This window comes from Microcebus murinus, chromosome 4, assembly GCF_040939455.1.
Source record: "Microcebus murinus isolate Inina chromosome 4, M.murinus_Inina_mat1.0, whole genome shotgun sequence".
Taxonomy (NCBI): domain Eukaryota; kingdom Metazoa; phylum Chordata; class Mammalia; order Primates; family Cheirogaleidae; genus Microcebus; species Microcebus murinus.
The window spans coordinates 8,344,425-8,363,814 of NC_134107.1; the positions used below are offsets into that span (position 1 = coordinate 8,344,425).

The 19,390-nt window shown below is 39.9% G+C and overlaps 2 protein-coding genes across 6 annotated transcripts in view; both read right to left on the reverse strand.

Moving 5' to 3' along the window:
• The window catches only part of ACY3 (aminoacylase 3), a 189,597-nt gene that overhangs the window by 113,225 nt on the left and 56,982 nt on the right, over positions 1–19,390 (reverse strand). The gene's annotated exons all lie outside the window — the stretch shown is intronic.
• Positions 1–19,390, reverse strand: part of CHKA (choline kinase alpha) — a 69,334-nt gene that overhangs the window by 26,123 nt on the left and 23,821 nt on the right. For 2 of the 5 annotated variants that reach the window (XM_076001685.1, XM_012757427.3), the window contains exon 3: positions 6,967–7,020. The exons of 2 other annotated variants lie outside the window; for them this stretch is intronic. In XM_076001685.1, the coding sequence (XP_075857800.1) occupies positions 6,967–7,020 (54 nt within the window). Of the gene's footprint in view, positions 1–6,966; positions 7,021–8,051; positions 8,082–19,390 lie in introns of all 5 variants that reach the window. One more of the 5 variants, XM_076001688.1, reaches the window with a different exon arrangement.

The following is a 19,390-nucleotide window of genomic DNA, read 5'->3' on the forward strand; positions in this document are numbered from 1 at the left end:
AGAACTTTCCATTTCTCTTTAGCATTGTTCTGAACAATGTAAACAAAAAGAATCTTTGTGCTTACATAACATTGCAGTTCAATATTTATTCAAAATAGGAAGAAAGAGGGGAGGGTGTGTAGAGGGTAGAACATGAGAGAAGAAAACATGATGAGAGAACACCAAGGTACAAAAGATTGCTTAAGAAGGATGGCAGGTAATCTTGGAGTGTAGTCACTGCTGGTGGTCTTTTTGTAATCACTAAGTTTGCAAATACCTTCCCGCTTGCTATTTAAAGAAAATGAGCATGGTAATGAGCGGGACAGACGTGGCTCAGTCCAACTCCCACCATGCCCTGGTCCAGCCATAGGCCATAAACCATAGCTGGTGACAGATGAGGGAAAACTGATACTACTTTTTCAGAAGAGAAGATCCATATCCTCAACTTGAAACTATTTACTTCCACTCTGAGGTAAAGATTCTCATACATTCACCCAGAAAACACTTAGGAATGTCAACTATGCACCCGCCACTGTGTCAAGCACCAGGGAAACAGAGAATGAGGCATATAAGACCCCTGCCCACGTGTGGCTCACAGCAGAGAGAGAGAGAGAAGTAGACAATAAATGAGCACGTGCAGCTGCAGACTAGGCCACAGCCATAAAGGACACAGAGGGTGACTGATGTGACAGTGTGACAGGGTGGGTATTTCTGAGGAGGCAACACTGAACTGATCTGAGACCTGGGGGGTTGGAAGGAGCCATAAGCAGCCCGGCAGGAACACCAGGCGCTGAGGAAGGAACAAGGCGGTGCATCCAAGGCACGAAGAGGGGCCGGTCCCACTGGAACTGGGCATTCAGGAAAAGCAAGAGAACAAAATCAGCCTGGACAAGTGAGGGACACTGCCGGGTGGGCTGGAGCTTACAGAAATGTCTGGGCCAAATATATTCAGAAGTCCTCAACATGTTGGTGACATGTAAAGCTCACAAACTGGCTGTGATCCCTGAGGGACAAAGGAACCAGCACAGGGCCTGAGAAGTCCCAACATGTAGAGCTGTGGCTTCCAAACTGACTGTCACCACAGTAAGAAAGGCATCTCACAAGGCATAACAAACACATTCCTAAGACAAACATTATACAAAGCAGTACTTACCCTCACAACTGGCTGACGTTTTCTAATATTTACTTCTCTATTTCATTTTAAAAAGCAACAAAAATGCTAGCATTTCATGCCCCCTTAGAGGTCGGCAAGCCATCATTTGAAAAACTGATTTAAATTTGGGCAAGAAGAAGAAGGAGCAGGAGGCAAGGTGAAGGGAAGATGCCTGGTATCAGGAGGAGACGGGCATTCTGTGTCGGACACTGCTGAGGGTCAAACAGAAGTGGCCACTGGATATGGCAACATGGAAATTGTTGGTGACAAAAACAAAAACAAGGCCAGGCATGGCAGCTCACGCCTATAATCCTAGCATGCTGGGAGGCCGAGGTGGGAGGATAGCTTGATGTCAGGAGTTCGAGACCAGCCTGAGCAAGAGTGAGACCCCGTCTCTACTAAAAATAGAAAGAAATTAATTGGACAACTAAAAATATATAGAAAAAATTAGCCAGGCATGGTGGTGCGTGCCTGTAGTCCCAGCTACTCGGGAGGCTGAGGCAGAAGGATCGCTTAAGCCCAAGAGTTTGAGGTTGCTATGAGGTAGGCTGATGCCATGGCACTCTAGTCAGGGTAACAGAGCAAGATTCTGGCCCCTCCCCAAAAAAACCAAAGAATAACGATAATATTAGGGTCTTGAGAAGACATAAAAGCATTTCCATGATATTCTAGCCAAAAATGCATAACATCATTCCAATCATGAGAAAGCATTAGGCAAACCAAAAGTGAGGAGACAATCTCCAAAATAACTGATAAGTACTCTTCACAAGTGTCAGGATTATAAATAACAAAAAGAACTGTTACACGTTGAAAAGGACTTAGGAGAAAGAGCCAAATGCAATGTTGGGATCCTCACTAAATTCTGGGATAGAACAAAAGAAAACATCAGTGAAAAAGCTTGTATAAAATTCAAATAAGGTGTGTAGTTTAGCTCCTATTATTAGACCCATGTTAATGTCCTGCTTTTGATCACTGTACTGTGGTTACAGAAGATAGATTACAGGACATTAGGGAAGCTGGGTACAGGGTGTGCAAGAATGGTCTGTACTATTTTTGTATTTTTTCTGTAAGTCTAAAATTAGTTTGAAATAAAAAGATCAAAATAAATTAATAAAAAAAGATTGGAATCAAGCAATATGATAAAATTAAGTTCCTGGCCGGCCACGGTGGCTCACGCCTGCAATCCTAGCACTCTGGGAGGCCAAAGCGGGAGGATCATTTGAACTCAGGAGTTCGAGAAGAGCCTGAGCAAGAGCGAGACCTCATCTCTACTAAAAAAATAGAAAGAAGTTAGCTGGACAACTAAAAATATATAGAAAAAATTAGCCAGGCATGGTGGTGCATGCCTGTAGTCCCAGCAACTTGGGAGTCTGAGGCAGGAGGATCGCTTGAGCCCAGGAGTTTGAGGTTGCTATGAGCTAGGCTGATGCCATGGCACTGTAGTCTAGGCAACAGAGTGAGACTCTGTCTCAAAAAAAAAAAAAAAAAAAAGTTAAGTTACCAATTCTGTATGGTGGGAATAAAGGTGTTTATTGCATTATTCTTTGTACTTTCCTATACTTCCAAAACTTTCTCTAAAAAAGAGATTGGGAAGTGAGAAAGCAGAGACAGTAGACACCGTCTCAAGAAGTCTTGCCAGGAAAGAGAGCAGGGACGGGACAGTAAGGAGGGCACCAGTCAGTGACCCGAGGGAGGATGGAGCCGGTCCAGGGCTGAGGAGGTGCAGTCAGTGAGGAAGGTAAGAAGTCAGGCACAAGTCAACAAGTGAGGCCCCAGAGCAGATGAGAAGCTGGAGCATGGAACACAGGCAGGGACGGCCCTTCCATAGGGCACAGCCAGTGGCTAAGACAGGCGCAGACGCAGCAGAAGGCTCACGATGCAAAGACGAGGGATGAGGAGAGAAGCGGCCGAGGGCTCAGGTTATGCAGCCCATAGCATAGACACGGGCGAGGCATGACAGGAGAAGAGAGGCCTGAAACAGACCTCCCGCATCGGGAAGGCCAACCTGTTGCAGAAAGTCAGCAGCTCTGGCTTGCATGCCCACCCGAGGCTCGGCACCACACCATAAAATGATGCTGCTCTGCCTAACGGTACAGTTCTCCTCGCACAGTGCTCAGTGCTGGGCACAGCACAGAGAAGACAAGAGGCTGCTGGGCTCGGCAGGGCTTCAGGAGAACAGCATGACAGAGAGGCGGTGGAGAAAGGCAGCTGAGAATGCGGAAGGCAAGGCTCACATGGCAGAGTGTGAGTCCTCAGCTGGCCGACGCGGACAGGAGACAGGAGGCGGGTGGAGAGTGGGTAGGTGGTGGCGTCTGCACTGCAGGTCTCGATGGTCACAGAGCCATGGCTACAGGGGTATCAAAGTGAGCTGTGAGGTCAGTTTCTGGTGATAAGCTCTGGGGAATGTTTGTCAGTAGATGATGGAGGAGGAATGGAGGGAAAAAATTGTTAGGGGCTGAGGAGGTTAAGATACGAGGCCAGAGAACCGACGGCAGGAAGCAGGCTGTGTACTGAAACTTTCACCAATGGACAGCAGCTGTCAGGAAGGCAAAGGGTGGTAGAGCCACATGGCATGAGCCTCAAAGGAACTGGGGTTTTCAATGGAGGGAAATGGTTGGAAGCAAGAACGAGGAAGGAACAAGATGACACCGATTGCACCGGCGGCCCTGAGGTACTTGGGAGATGATGGGGAAAGTCCTCCTCTCAAGAGGGGTGCAAGGGAGGGGGTTCCTCTGGGACAGCGAGGCTTTCGAGAAGGCCAGTCTGGAGGAAATGCTCTGAAAGGTGGGGTCTACAAACCAACAATGGCCATTCAAAGGGCTCAAATAAGAGGACAAAGCGACTCCTCCACTCTGATAACCAACTGCCTACCTTTTGACCTAAAAGGATTGTATGTGAAATCAGAGTACCTGCCATTTCCCAGTAGGTCCTGAGGCAGAAGAGGAGGTACCCCTGTTACTGACAAGTCACCTGGGGTGAGGACATCTAGGACTTATGAGAGGAATGGACAAGAGCGTGTGTAATCGCTGGCAGGCAAGGGGAGGAATGTGCCTGAGATGTCTAACTGGCACCAGCTGCAACCAGCCTTCGATGACTCTTCATCGCACCCTGCTACATACCAGCTGCTGCAGCTGCAGGGAGATAGCACTGAGCACAAGAGCCTGCTCTTAGTTCGGCATCTCACAAAGGCAGACAGACAATCCCGTAATACTGAAAATTTATAGGCACACAAAATGCAAAGGAGAGCTACATGGTACCTGAGAGCATGAAATCTAGGCGAGGACTTTGTCTAAAGCCAGGAGGGCACTCCCCATGGAAGGAGTCTGAGCAGACCCTCCTTATGAGAGAACTGGGGTGTGGGAAATAGGTGAAGGCATGGAGACCCAGTAAGAAAAGCATCTGCAAAGGCCCTGTGGCAGGGGGAAAGCCATAGGGTTTAGGATAACATGGCTGGAGAGCAGGGAATGAGGGGGAATATGTTGTGAAAAGAAGCTGAAAAGGTCAGCAGGGGTCAGACCATGAGAACCTGGTAGGATAAAGCCATGTAACTTGGCCAGAGGCAGAGAGTAAGCACAGAAGGATTTTAAGCAAAAGGTTGACATGATGAGGCTGGGTATGGTGGGTCACGCCTGTACTCCTAGCACTCTGGGAAGCCAAGGTGGGCGGATCGTTTGAGCTCAGGAGTTCAAGACCAGCCTGAGCAAGAGCAATACCCCGTCTTTACTAAAATAAAAAAATAGAAAGAAATTAGCTGGACTATTAAAAATAATTATATATATATCTATACACACACACACACACACACACTATATAATTAGCCGGGCACAGTGGCGCATGCCTGTAGTCCCAGCTACTCAGGAGGCTGAGGCAAGAGGATCACTTGAGCCCAGGAGACTGAGGTTGCTGTGAGCTAGGCTGATGCCATGGCACTCTAGCCAGGGCAACAGAGTGAGACTCTGTCTCAAAAAAAGAGGCTGACATGATCAGATCAGCAATTCAAAAAGGTAACTTTTAAAAGGAATGGGTTGTGGGAAGCAAGAGTAGAAGTGGGAGACAGAAGGGACACGGTGGTAGCTTGGACAAGGGAGCTAGGGGTACAGATGGGAAGAAAGAGGCAGATCTGAAGGAACGATTCAAAGGAAACAATCCCCTGAATTCATGGTTTGGCTACGGGGGTGAGTGAGAGCAGGGTCTCTGAGGAGATTCCCTGCTTCCTGGCCTACATAACTGAGTGGTGAAGAAAGGGAATGTCAGAAAGGATTGGATTTTGATTTTGCTGTGGGGAGAGGGAAGAGATCACATGTTTGGTCGGGACATGGAAAGTTTGAGGAACCTGTGAGACACCCAAGAAGAGACTGCTAGCCAAGCTCCAAGCAGGAGTTTGGGCTGTAGGAAAGAAGTTATGACCCTTTGCCTATATATTAGTTGGCCCAGGGAGAGAGGACTACAGGAGAAGAGGGCCCAGCACCAAATTCTGGGGAGTTCCAACACCACCAGACAGCAGGAGATGCACCTGCAAGGAAAACCAAGGAAGAAAGGGAGAGAGCTATGCTTTGTGTCTAGGTGTTGTGGCTGCCTCAGAGAAGGAAACATTTCAGAAAGGTGGCGTTCATGTCAAATGCTCTGAGAAGTCAAAACAAAATGAGAACTGAAAACGTACTTTGGAGTTAGCATCACAGAGGTCCTGGTGATCCAACATTTTCAGCTACCAGGATGTTCTAAGGTCTATACACAAAGGGCTCAGAATGGTTGAAACAGAATGTCACTCACTTCCCACCCAATGACTTCTCACCAACTATCATCCCAGAAAGCTCAAGTTCTAGGATCCTCTAGACCAGAGTCCCCAGAGCAAGACACATGCAAAACAAGCTCCTGAAATGTGAGGAAAAAATATTGAGACTTTTATTCTTCTTTTATCTCATCCTTTCTGATGCCTATTTCTTGATCATTTTAATAATCAGAATATAACTGGTAAAACCAGTATGTTGACGTGTGCGTGTATCTGTGCCTTAGCTGCATGTATGTTGTGCACGTGCACCCCTTCTCTGTGAGCCTGTACATACTAGGAGAGACACTCAAAAGGTGCTTTTTCCCAGGGCGGGGAGACCTCCGCCCCAATGCCCTGCTTCTGAGCCTCCATGGATCAGTGCTCTCAGCCTCAAGCCATCTAGACACGTGCATTTCAAAGAGTGGGGGTCATTTTAACTGACAAGCTCTTAGGAAGAAACCTTTCCAACCTGGGTATCATGCATAGGAAAAAACACTGTGGCCTGCCCAGGGGAAGAGAACAGCCACTACAATGACCTGCTTCCTGATGAGAAGTGTGGGAACCGCTGCAAGGGGCTGAGAGAGGTGCTGCTGCAGCACCTGGTTCACATATGATTCGCATATTCACATAGTCTGATTTCACCTACAATCCTTTTGGGTCAAAAGGTAGGCAGTTGGTTATCAGAGTGGAGGAGTCGCTTTGTCCTCTAATTTGAGCCTCTGAATGGCCATTGTTGATTTGTGGACCCCCCACCCGAGTGCCGCCACATCAGAATACCACACGCGAATGTCACCCAGACCTGCATGTCTCAGCACCCCAAATGCTGTTTAGATTGCCATAAAGACACCAAACTTCCATCATCTCTACTCTCAGGAGGAATCAGGACTGCTCAGTGCTCACCTGGTCTTAATGAGGTGGCTCCAACAGACCAAGAGCACTTCCTCTAAGAAAGACAGACCAGAATTTTCCACGGGCAGATAAGAGGCACTGCCAAACGGCAAAGTAGTGAGGCTTGCAAACACCAGGGCACATCTCACACAGATGCAGAATGGACTGAATTACTTACTTGAAATTCATTTTCTTTCTGAGCTTGTTCGGATCCCTCTTTATTACAGGACCTCTATGAATGAGAAAAAGCAAACACTTCCGGTGAGATGGGGAACACTGAGCAGACACTAACTCTGCAACCACCAGAATAGTCAGGCTTTACAAAACATCACAGATCTTTAAGGAGGGTTTCTCAGCCCACCGATGTGATCGGCAGCAGTCTAAATGCACCAGCAGCCTCCAGCACTAGTACCAACGCCTTAGAAAGTGCTTCATTGCTTTATAAGAAAAGGGAAGTGCCGTTGAGACCCATGAGCTGCATGTCTCACAGGCGTCCCTATGTATCTTTCACAATTTCATTGTCAGAGGAAAGTCAGGAGAGCACACTCTTCCAATCAGGCTTTCTACAAACAAGCAGTCAGGCTGAGTCTCTCACCACTTTAGCTACGTGGTTCTTTCAAGTCAACCTGCTAGAACAGGGAACGTAAACACAGCTGTGGACAGCCATGGTCGGCACAGAACTTGGACGGAGAAGAAAGGTCTGTGCAGGCGGGAAACCTGGCACAGGATCTGCGCGACATGCCAGGCCAGCTTTCCACTTCCACACTAATCCTTCTAGTTCAGCTGGTCACCAGCTCAATCTGAATTGTTCCTCCACCAAAAGAGGATTGTGAGAATTTAATAAAGTTTCTAAAATTATTTTATATATTAAGGAATGAATACTTTGACATCACTTTCCTCAATGAAATTGCAAATTATTGGTATCAAGGATTCTAGCAATAACAACAGACTAGATTAACTACCATAAGCAACTCTTAGGCTACATTCTTTCTTCATGGCACAGATCATACAATTTAAAAGCAACCCCCCCACCCCGAGTACTTTAAAAATGTTCATACTATCTTTAATAAGGGGATGAGGAAAAGTAAAGTCAGAAACTTGTGTCATGTCAAAACTTTATACTCAAACACTGCCTCTAAAAATACATTATTTGTTACAATTAAACTAAGTTTGCTTAAGCCAGACACAAAAGGAATCCCATAAAGGAAGCCTCTTTAAAAAATTTAAGGTAACAGATTCTTGAACATCCCATGAAAAACATACCTTTCCATTCCACAGCTTTATCAAAAATACCTGTACCAAGGGTAAAAAGTGTGGACAGGAAAAAAAAATGCCATGTTAAGCAACACCAGCTACTCTAGCACCATTAAAAAATACCTAGTGATTTAAAGCAACCACTCTCATCCATCATACACTTTAAATAACATTCCACAGACATTTTAATGTGTGTTTTGTATAAACAGTACATTCTATCTACTTGATATAAAAGTAAACAAAATAAATATCCATGTTCACGAAGCTAACTGCAAAAGGCTCTTAATGCTTGCACTGATACATACTCAATAATATCTTTAACATACAGTTAAGTACATTTGGCACAAAGTACAGAAAGTAAAAATGGGGATATATGATATTTTCATTTGTGTAATCTGCATTTCTCTGATGAAAAGATGTTACAGGTTAAATCCCGTTACAATGAAAGCTATGAAAATCAAAATACTATAATACCTTCAGATCTTTGCTGATGTATGACATGATAAACTCTAGGGAGGAGTACTGAGGTAACAGGAAAGCCTCTCTCCACCCTTAACTCTAAATACTCTCATGACTGCATCATTATCTCAGATTTGTGCCTGGTCTCTGCTCTCAAGTAGTTGGTAAGTTCCTGATGACTAGCAACTCCCACTTTTATTTATGATTAGTATTCCCTCAGAGCACAAGGAAATCCTGATGCTTACTACACTCTTTCTTTGGACTGCATAAATAAATGAACACTTCCACACTGTGGAGCACAAGGCAAACAAGCCCAGGCAGCAGCCTGGTGCAGTGGAGCCTACTGGCCATAGCAAATTCACATCCATGCTCTCAGTAATGGGAAAGCTGGCTGCAGAATTTTAGATCACTGGAGTTGATATGTCCCTTAAAAAGTCCCTGTGCTTTATTTCCCAAGGAAAGTTAAGAACAAAAAAAGTTCTACAATCTGATATAATAGATATTAACACATTAACTGCTATGAGAGTTGTATTTAACTCACTCTAGTTTTGACCCCGGGGTCGCATGAAGCATATATCAAATCTTGCTCGTTGATGTTCTTATTGTGACAATTAATATTGACAATTTAATTCTAAAAATGTGGATTAAATGAATAGAAGTCAATAAATTTTGTTTTTCTATTTATGTTTACCTTAAAATTACATTCAAAGTTTTTATTCTATTTTCATAATAAAACACTGCAGCCCTAGGAAAAGTTACTAGTTTTATTGTGTGGCAGTCAATGCGTTAATACTTTGTAGTAAAAAATTTAATAAGAAAAATAAAGAATTTAGATATCCTTCTGAAATCTTATAACGGGATTTGACCTGTACAAAATTCTAAATGGCTATGGTTATTCCTATGCTGTTATTACTCTAACTGTATCTTCTTAGGGAGATACAGTTAATGGGTTATTTAGCCAACAGAAGTCCCCTTCCCTTGTCTAATGGTGCTCCCAAAAGCAAGTCACTTCATCCAAAGTTACAAATTGGCTGAATTCCCAAGGCAATTTCTTTTTAACATATTAGCACCTTAAGTGGAAATTAACTCCATTAACAATTTTCCCATCCCTGCCCATCCCATCTCACCTCCAAATAAATGCATTTCGTATATCATAAGAGCACCACCATGAAGGCAAGATGGACTTCTGCAACAGCCAACCCTCTGTTCTGTTTCCTCAGTACAGAATGTTCAGGTTCCCTACGTGCTATAAATAAGAAGAGTGAGACCAGGAAATCTCAAAGTAGATCCTCATGAAAAGGTAAGAGAAGACCGCCCCCCTTCCTGAGGTGAGCCAGGAAGAGACAGACTCACTTTGACAAAAGAGAGGGAGAGAACTTTCTGGTCCAGGAAGATAGGAAGTAAAATATATTTTGAAATCTGTGGGATTATACTTCAGTGGTACAAATTTATTTGAAGCAGATATTAAAATACATGCATAAATATTTAGCATGACTTCAAACTTTTCTCTTATAAGTTAATAAAAATTATCTTTTCTAAGTTATAAAACAAAACTAAACATTTTTACATTTATTAGAAATGTGAGCAGTGGTTATTTAATATTAAATAATTATTAAATCTTATTATATGCACATTATTGTGGTCATTTTTTAAAAATCATCTTCTATTGACACAGACTGAAATATTTGTGGAAGAAATAATATGATGTCTGGAATTTGCTTTAAATTAACCTGGGGGAGAAAGTGAGGGAAAAGATGGGAAAAGGAGAATAAACTCTGGGGGTTCATTACCCTCTCCCGTCTACTTTTGTATATATCTGAAATTCCCTATAATAAAGTTTTTAAAAATAAACACTAAAATTTCAAGACCTAAGGAATCAGAAAGTCTCAAATGTGCATAAGACACCCAACTCTACACATATACTGAAGACCACTGAATTGTACACTTTAAATGGGTAAATCGTACACTGCCACTGGCTTCCTCCCACCTTCTTTCTTTCCTTTCTATTTTGGGCCTGGTTTTCAAAAGAATTTATAAGTTAGAATCATGTATTTCTTAGCCTGTGATGCAGGAAATAAAACAGGCTAACGTGATAGCAATAATAAAGGAGGCATGATTAATATTTTGTTTTTAAAATTATAGAAGATTTAAAAAGCTGAAACATATTTTTGATTGGCCAAGAACTTTTAAATTTAAAATCTGAATTCTAAAATGTCTAAATTCTATTAGCTAGGAATAAAGATGAGAGAATAGAGGACTTTCATTTTTTCTTTACATACTTCCACACTTTAAAAAGTGTTTAAAAGCATATATTACTTTTATAATACACTTGGTACAAGGTTTCAGATGCTACTTTTCTGACAAAAATCACATTTTAAGGCTTTGTATTTTAAATGAGACTAGGAAAGTAGTAGCTGCTCATATTATAAAGCATGTTCATATTTTATGCTTTGAAAAGAAAAAGAAAATGGAAATCAATAGGTAATAAGACAACTTTAGGGCCTAGGATGAGGAGGTATCACTTTATTAAATTTTGTTATATAATTTTAGGATTCAAAAATTCTTCTACTTTGAATTACCCAATATTCCACAATATAGCAGGTTCTTCAAACTATTTAAGCCAGCAGACAGAATAAACTCTTATCATTCAATCATTTGGCCAGTTCTCTTTTTTTGGAGGGGAGGAGACAGTCTTGCTCTATCACCCAGGCAAGAGTGCAGTAGCATCATCATAGCTCACAGCAACCTCAAACTCCTGGGCTCAAGCCATTCTCCTGTTTCAGCCTCCTGAGTAACTGGGACTACAGGTGCACCCCATGATGCCTGGCTAATTTTTTTCTATTTTCAGTAGAGGTGGGGCCTCATTCTTGCTCAGGCTGGTCTTGAACTCCTGGCCTCAAGCAATCCTCCCGCCTTGGCCTCCCAGAGTGCTAGGATTACAGGCGTGAGCCACCACACCCAGCCTCATCTGGCCAGTTCTTAATGAAAGATTCCTCTAGTACTGAGGGCAGTAGGTTTATGACTATACTGCTTTAATAAAGCCCCATCTGTGAGATGAAACAAAGTAGCATCTCATTTTTCCCTAGTGTCTGTGTTTATGTGGGTGTATGTATACAAATACATAGTAAAAGTGGCATGAAGTAGCATATAGTTCTTTAAATGTCATCTAAAACATTAACATGTAAAACATTTATCTTCAAAGTATCTTTAGAGATCTACTATTGCATCAGCTGCTCATGGGACAGATTTTTTTTAAGTGATTAATCAGTTACAAAGAATGACATGTCATCAACAGCATAATAAACTGCAAATGCTATTTAAGAAATCAAATCATAATTATGTCATAATAAGGAAATAGATACTATATTAAATATAATGGTGTCTACAGAATTAAAATGATACAAATAAGAATGATTTACAGAAACATGGATGACATTCTCTTCTTCCCACCACTCCTTCCCCACCAAAAAAAGAACTAAATGGATCATTCAGCTATTGCCTCTTTAAAAAGCTCTCTATAAAAGAGCAAATTGGTTGCGGTCTTTAAAAAATGCCTTGGGACCCATAAGCGAATAACCAAGAAAGAATAATACAACTGTTAGCTAGACTCAACTTTTTTTTTGAGACAGAGTCTCGCTTTGTTGCCTAGGCTAGAGTGAGTGCCGTGGCGTCAGCCTAGCTCACAGCAACCTCAAACTCCTGGGCTTAAGCAATCCTTCTGTCTCAGCCTCCCATGTAGCTGGGACTACAGGCATGAGCCACCATGCCCGGCTAATTTTTTCATATATATATTAGTTGGCCAATTAGTTTCTTTCTGTTTATAGTAGAGACGGGGTCTCGCTCTTGCTCAGGCTGGTTTCGAACTCCCGACCTCGAGCAATCCGCCCGCCTCGGCCTCCCAGAGAGCTAGGATTACAGGCGTGAGCCACCGCGCCCGGCTAGACTCAACTTTTAGGGCACCTAAAATTTGGTCTGAAAAATAATCCATCTTTCTACTACCCTGGGATTATCTTTGTGAGTTGAGTATTGAGCACCTCCAGGCTATCAGTATTCACCCTGCGAGCAACGGGATGTTTTGTTGCATCATTTGGAATGTTCAGTAGCTGTGATACTCATTTGGTCCTACAGTGGCATGGGCTTCTTTATACTTTAACCTGTGGCTTTGAAGACTTCTAATATCCACCCTCGTTATCTGACTGCACTCAACGCCCTAGGAGAGAAATAATTCTTAACACGGCAGTGGCACCTGTCATAATCCCTGGCCTGCAGAGTCCCTGCTGATGATGCCAATATGTTCCATCTCAGGTGAAGTGGAGCAGGAAAAAGTGTTAGAATTATGACTCCACAGAATGTACAACAGTCATGCAACTTTCAATTAACATTTTGCAGTATGTTTTCTTCTCAGTGTTATCACGAACCCTAAGCTTCTTTCTCCCTGATATCTACAAAAAGAATCAAAACATCCTATGTTTATTGTTTTCATGGTTTCTTAGAACACTTTCTGAAAGTATTTTACAGAACACATTAAAATGTGAGATCCCACATTTAAGTATAAAATGTAAAGTATAGCTTTTGTGATTATTTAATGAGTACATCAATGACAAGAATTTAAACAGACAGGTGATTTCTAACATTTTTTGGTAGTTTCTAGAGTATCTTAAATTATCCCAAAGAATATTATAAAACAATTTGATCTTTTTAACGTTAATAATTTCAAATTTGGATGACTTGATCAATATTGCTGGAAGATTAGAACTTCTAAAAGGCCCTAGGCAACATAAGCCAGTACAAAGGTAGGTGAGTGGGAGCCCAGGTAAAAAAGGCTCATTTCAAAATGTATGTTTGATCCAAGGCAACCTGCTGACCCAACTCCTGAGACTTTCAAGGCTAAAATACCTTCCACATAAGCACTCCAAGCGTTGACTTGCCCTTCCTTCTCCAGACATGTGGACGTGCTTCCATGTCAGATCAGCACTGCTGAGCTTCATAAAGGTACCAGGTACCCAGCTAAAACATATAAATGTATATACTAACTGATAAAAAGAAAGAAGAAAGTTTGTTTCTAATTCTGACCAAAATACCAAAATAGATATGGTGTTTCCTTAATGTTGAAAAGTGATATGAAGGAAGAAGAACCTAAGTACTATACTTCAATTAATTCTCAAGTTGAGACCCATAAATTTCTAAAATTACTAAATGTTTGTCATTTTCTACTGAGGAAACAGAAGAAAGGGATCTGATTCGCCTTGGACAAAAAAACAAAAAACAAAAAGTGATATATTCAATAGATAAATTCTGAAATCTTAATCACTGTACCTCATTAAGCACAGCACAAACTGTAGCTGGTGCTACTTAACAAGCATTACAACTTTCTTTTTTTTAAAGCATTTCTTGAATCCAAGAACTAAAAGAAAGAAATTAAAGCTGTAGAGAATGCTCCAACTTCAGAGGTCTCATACTATACCGTGAATCGTGTCTGTCACCTGGAAACCAGAGTGCTCCAGGCACGATCGCATGGACAAGCCTGCAGCAGAGAACACATGCACATACAGCTAAAGTGGTACATTACCCCCAATGCCCTTCACTCCACCCAACATAAAGACATTCCTTCCCAAAGAGGGGTGGGCTGCGGTCAAACCATCGTTCCAGGGACCAGAAATCTGCACTGACTTCATGCTATCAATCCCAAACATTTACGACCAGCAAGACAAAGACACTTTGAATATGTCAAAATTAGACACAGTAGTCCGTGGTTTATTTAGTTATCAAAAGAAGGCACCAAAGCAGGTATGGAAGGACTATTGATAGTAATTTGGCAACTATCTTTGGAAAGTATGAGTTAAAGAAATATTAGGTTAGACCAAATGGGAACACACAATACTAGAAAAATGTTTTACTTCTGAGAGGGAAGGTTTTACTACCTTAGAAATAGATATAATTATACCATATTCAAAAGTACAAGAGAGTTTTTTTAAAAAAAAGAGATTGAATAAAACTTAAACTCATAATGACCCTAATAAAATGAGGGGAAAAAAAGATAATTCGCAGTATTTACTAACCTGGACATGGCTCTCCATCAAGGAGCATCAGTAATACTGTCTTTGTACAGTAGATGTGACCTTAACTCCATAAATAAATACTTTTAAGCAGCTGATTTCTCGGTAGCCAACAGTTTAATATTAACTATCTATGTGCTGTTCCCTACTTAATTGAGTTTTAATTTTTAATTAAACTGGGGCTAAGAGAAAATAGGGAAAAGGACATTTTGTTCTCTAGATTCAAAAAGGATGGTGTCCCAAATTTTACTCTTTTGAATTCCTAATACATATCTGCGTTGTGCCTTGATGCCTTTAATTTTATTATGGTTAGTACTCAAACAAGCACTAATATTAGCCTTCTATTACTCAAAAAACAAACAAAACATTTTTCCAGACAACACTCAAGAGAGATCTTTGATGTGTATTATAAACATTCATGCCTGTGAGACCGTTCATAACGGTGAGGCCAATCTCTCCATTCATGCACAGAAGGAATTGGCTTAACACAGAGTCACTGTTCTGACAGAGGAAGGGACAAAGCAATCCTCTGAGACTTCCGCCAACTGGCACAGGTTACATTGAATGAACAATACGTACTGACATTTGTGTCTTCCACAATTCATGATAAATAAGCAAACTGGTTATTTGTAATCAGCCAAACTTGCTTCTTTGAAAAGGCTGCTACTGGTCGTTGCAGAGCTCATGTTCCTTCCCAGTATCAGAAAGGAAAAAAATCAAGTTACATTGATATGCTAAGTTTATAGTTTTAAGCTCTCTTCTAGCAATTGTATCTCTTTCTAACCAGACTGAACTATTACTTCTCAAAACTTCTATTAAACTATGGTAAATTTTACAGCAGAGTTTGGTTTTCATCATCTATGCCGCTAATAAAAATAATCTCCAACTCATTAAAATTAAAGCTAGTTTATGGGAAACAGACAATAAATTATATCAACATGTATTACGTTAAGATCAGATCAGTGTTTTTATATTTAATAATTTCCTACATACTCAATGATCTTGAGGTGTCCTTAAAAAATAAATAATTTCCTACAAGTAGTATCTTACAGCAGTGTCTTATCTTGTTCATATTTTCAAAAGGACCCATTCTTGCCCTTTCCATAAACAAGACTTCAAAAACAGGACTTTTCATAAGCCCCCTAAAACTAACACAAATACTAAACAAAACCTCCAGGATACAGTTAGAAAGTTAGCTTATGCCTCATCTTATATAGAAATAGGGGCTAGAAGAGACAGACGTTTGTGGGACAGAAACTGTGGGCCTTAACCCAATCTGAAAGTTTTACCTTGGCTTTCTGGCACTTAACCCTTAGAGAACTGCACCAAAAAGCAGTCATTTCATTGTCACTATGGAAATAAAGGAAATTAGATATCTCATAACACCAACATAAAGAAAAATCATTTCCTGATCAAAGAATGCATGAAATATTTCTACTTAATATTTGATTCTCTCAGAGGTAAAAAGTTCAAAAGCTTAAAACTAGAAGGGGAAAGGGAAAGAAGGGGCATATTAAATTGATCTGTCATATAATTAAGCAAAACAGCAAAATATTATGAGAAAATACATAGGCCTATCATTTGTGGTGGTAGTCTTCAATTAACATTTTTAAGGAAGGAGTGAATTATAACCCACCTCAAAGGATATTATAATTGCATTTATAGAAATGATTTAGGAGACACCAGTTATATTTGTATAAATACATATACATCTATAGGATGTATGTGTGCTTTCACAGGAGGTAGAGTTAAAAAGAAGGAAAGCAGAAAATCTGAATTATCCTATATTTAATTCTGTTTTTAACCCATAAATTTATGAAAATAATATGATCTATTATTTAGGGCTCTGTATTTGTTCAGCCACATCTTTTTTTTTTTTTCTTTTTTTTTTTTTTTTGTGAGCAGTGGAAGATAAGCCACATCTTTTAATTAATGTAAACCTTGACAATTTACTATCAATTCTGGCAATTTTTCTGTTGTGATGAGAACAAAAGCTTCACTGTAGACTTTAAACATCTCTTCCATTATAGGCCAGACTCATTCTAAAGAGTTGACCATAAATCAGCAATTTCATTGCACTCAGGCTCCAACAAAAAATAAAAAATAGAAATTTTAAAGCTGGGTTGAAAACATTTGAAAAGGAACTTAAATTCATGATGAATCCCTGGCACAGTGTTATAGAACACATTGCTAGCTCACACGGTGAGCACCTTAGCATTCTCTCCACTTTCCTTCTTTCCTACCACAGCCATTTCTCAGATTCCCTAAATTTGGTTTTCTTCCTCGTGCTGTCACAGTATCCCCAATGACCAACAGTCGACAGTGGCCATTAACAGCTGAAACTCTTAACTGGCAACAAGCGTCCCTTTTCACCCTGCAGAGCTTCGAAACCAAAAATATTTAAATTTGAGGCTATAGGCCTTATGGTTTAACTCCAACAAAAAAAGTGCACTTGAACTAAGAACTCAACAAACTAATTATATTGAAAATATAGATTATTCCCACTTATGAAGCAAAGGAGAAGCTTTCTTACAACAAAAATGAGTTTATTGTCTAGCAAGCCAACTGTGAGATTGTCAGAGGTGGCTTACTAGAAAACTACTCATTTCTCTCTATATCCAAGGTACTTTCAAGCATGGTTTCAGCATATGTATCTTCAGAAATGGAAACTAATTTAACATTTGTCTAATAAAAATATAATTGAGAAGCTAAATGTAGAGTACCTCCCCTCTTCAATTTAGAATTATATATAAAATATACTCCATTATATTAGTTTGGTAAAGAGTTAATTACATGTTAAGTGGCTTCAATTATTCTGCCTTTTATTTCTCTGAGTTACCCAATAATCTTTTTTTTTTCCTTAGAAATAAATTGGTACCAGTGTTACCAAAAGAAAAATAATAATAAGGACATAGAATTTTAAACAAATCTTATTTCTAGACATTTCTATTATACTCAGTTACTGTAAGGTAATACTTCCAGACTGCCAAAATTTCAAAAAGGACAAAAGAGTAACAATTGACAGTGAATCTTTATTAGAGGAAAGGCTAACTGCCAAGTCACAGGCTGTATTGCAGCTGGCTTTTAGTGTTAGTCAAATAGCCACAAGGTACATCCCAGAGCTGGGCTGTCTAATATAGTAGCCACCAGCTAGCTACATGTGACTATTTTAATTAAAATTAAATAAAATTTAAAATTCAGTTCATCAGTCACACTCACCACATTTCAAGTGCTCAATAGTCACACATGGCTGGTAACAAGTGTACTAGCAGCACAGATGTGGAACATTCCATTACTTCTATCACTGCAGTGCTGCTCTAGGGCACAGAACTTGACTCCTATTTTAGTCTAGTGCCTCAAGCATATTGTGCACATTTAAAATGCTTCTATTTAAGTAATAAATAGAAACAAAAGCCTCATAAATCAGATTTAAACAAAAGTCTTATGTCACATGTAATTTCAGCAGCTATTTATTAAAGTATCTTAAAAGTATCGCTTAGTCAGTACAGTGGCACACGCCTGTAGTCCCAGCTACTCGGGAGGCTGAGGCAGGAGGATCGCTTGTGCCTGGGAGTTGAAGACCAGCCCAGGAAACATAGCAAGACCCCATCTCAAAAAAAAAAAATTAGTAACAATAAAAATAAAAGTATTGCTTAAATGCAAAACACACAAAAACGAAAGAGCAGAAATAGGACTTACTTGGTAAATAGTCCTCAAACAAACAAAAGTCCCTAAAAAGACGTTACTTTTGCACTTCAGTAGAAGTGCCAAAAGGACATTAATTGAATATTTCAAAAACTGTACTTTGAAACTGCAACTTGATTAAATAAAAAAACAAACTGCATGGTAAACACAAGAATCTTTTCTGCTTGTGTATTATCAGCAAGGGATCAGTATTTTCAGTTAGACTCAACTGTGGTCCTAGCTGTATGCCAGCTGTATGTACCTAATCACAAAGCGACCTCAGATGTCCTAGGCAAAGTGCACACATGTGTGGAATACATATGTACTTCCAAACATGCTAACTCATTCCCAGCATTTTTAGATCTCAAACATTTTTACAGCTTGACATAGTCAAGGAAAAACTATCCAATGAAAGGATTCCTTCACTTTATGACTATTTTTTAACAAATTAACATCTAGACTATCAATTTTATTAATAACTTTAATATTTCTAAACATAGAATTAAACACCATAGAGATGGACATGACCTGCTTTTTAGATTGAGCTGAAACAGACTGGTCTTTTAAAAATTTTAGTCAGAAAACTGCTCTGCTCTCTTTCATGCAGATAGAAATGGGCCCTTCCAAAGAAGATCAAAATGGATATGAAATCCTACCGCAGAAATAAATCAGTCTGATATTTCTACATGTGGTCAATGAAATGGCAAATTAATGACATAAATAGTAAAAAATAAACAAAAAACTCAGACATTTGGGATATCCTATAATTGGATAATTCAACAAATAAGGTACTTTAAATGAAAATTAAATTAGATTATTTAAGTGATATAAAAATTTAAAAAGATTATGAATCTAACAAATTCAGTTTCAAAGAAATTTCAGAGAAGTAGTTATTAAATTCAGCTTCAATGAGATCATACTTTATTAACTGGGACTACCCTCTAAAATCTTTCTGATTATACTATAAAACAATACCTTCTCCACATTAGAACTTTACAATCTAAATCTAAGCTGAAAATTTAAATGCATAGAAAACCCAAGAATCATCAAACACTACTAAAGATTTAAACAACATTATACCTTCTCTAGATGTAAAACTAGAAAAACTTGTACTAGTTTTAATACTAAATTAAGAAGTAAAAACAGCAA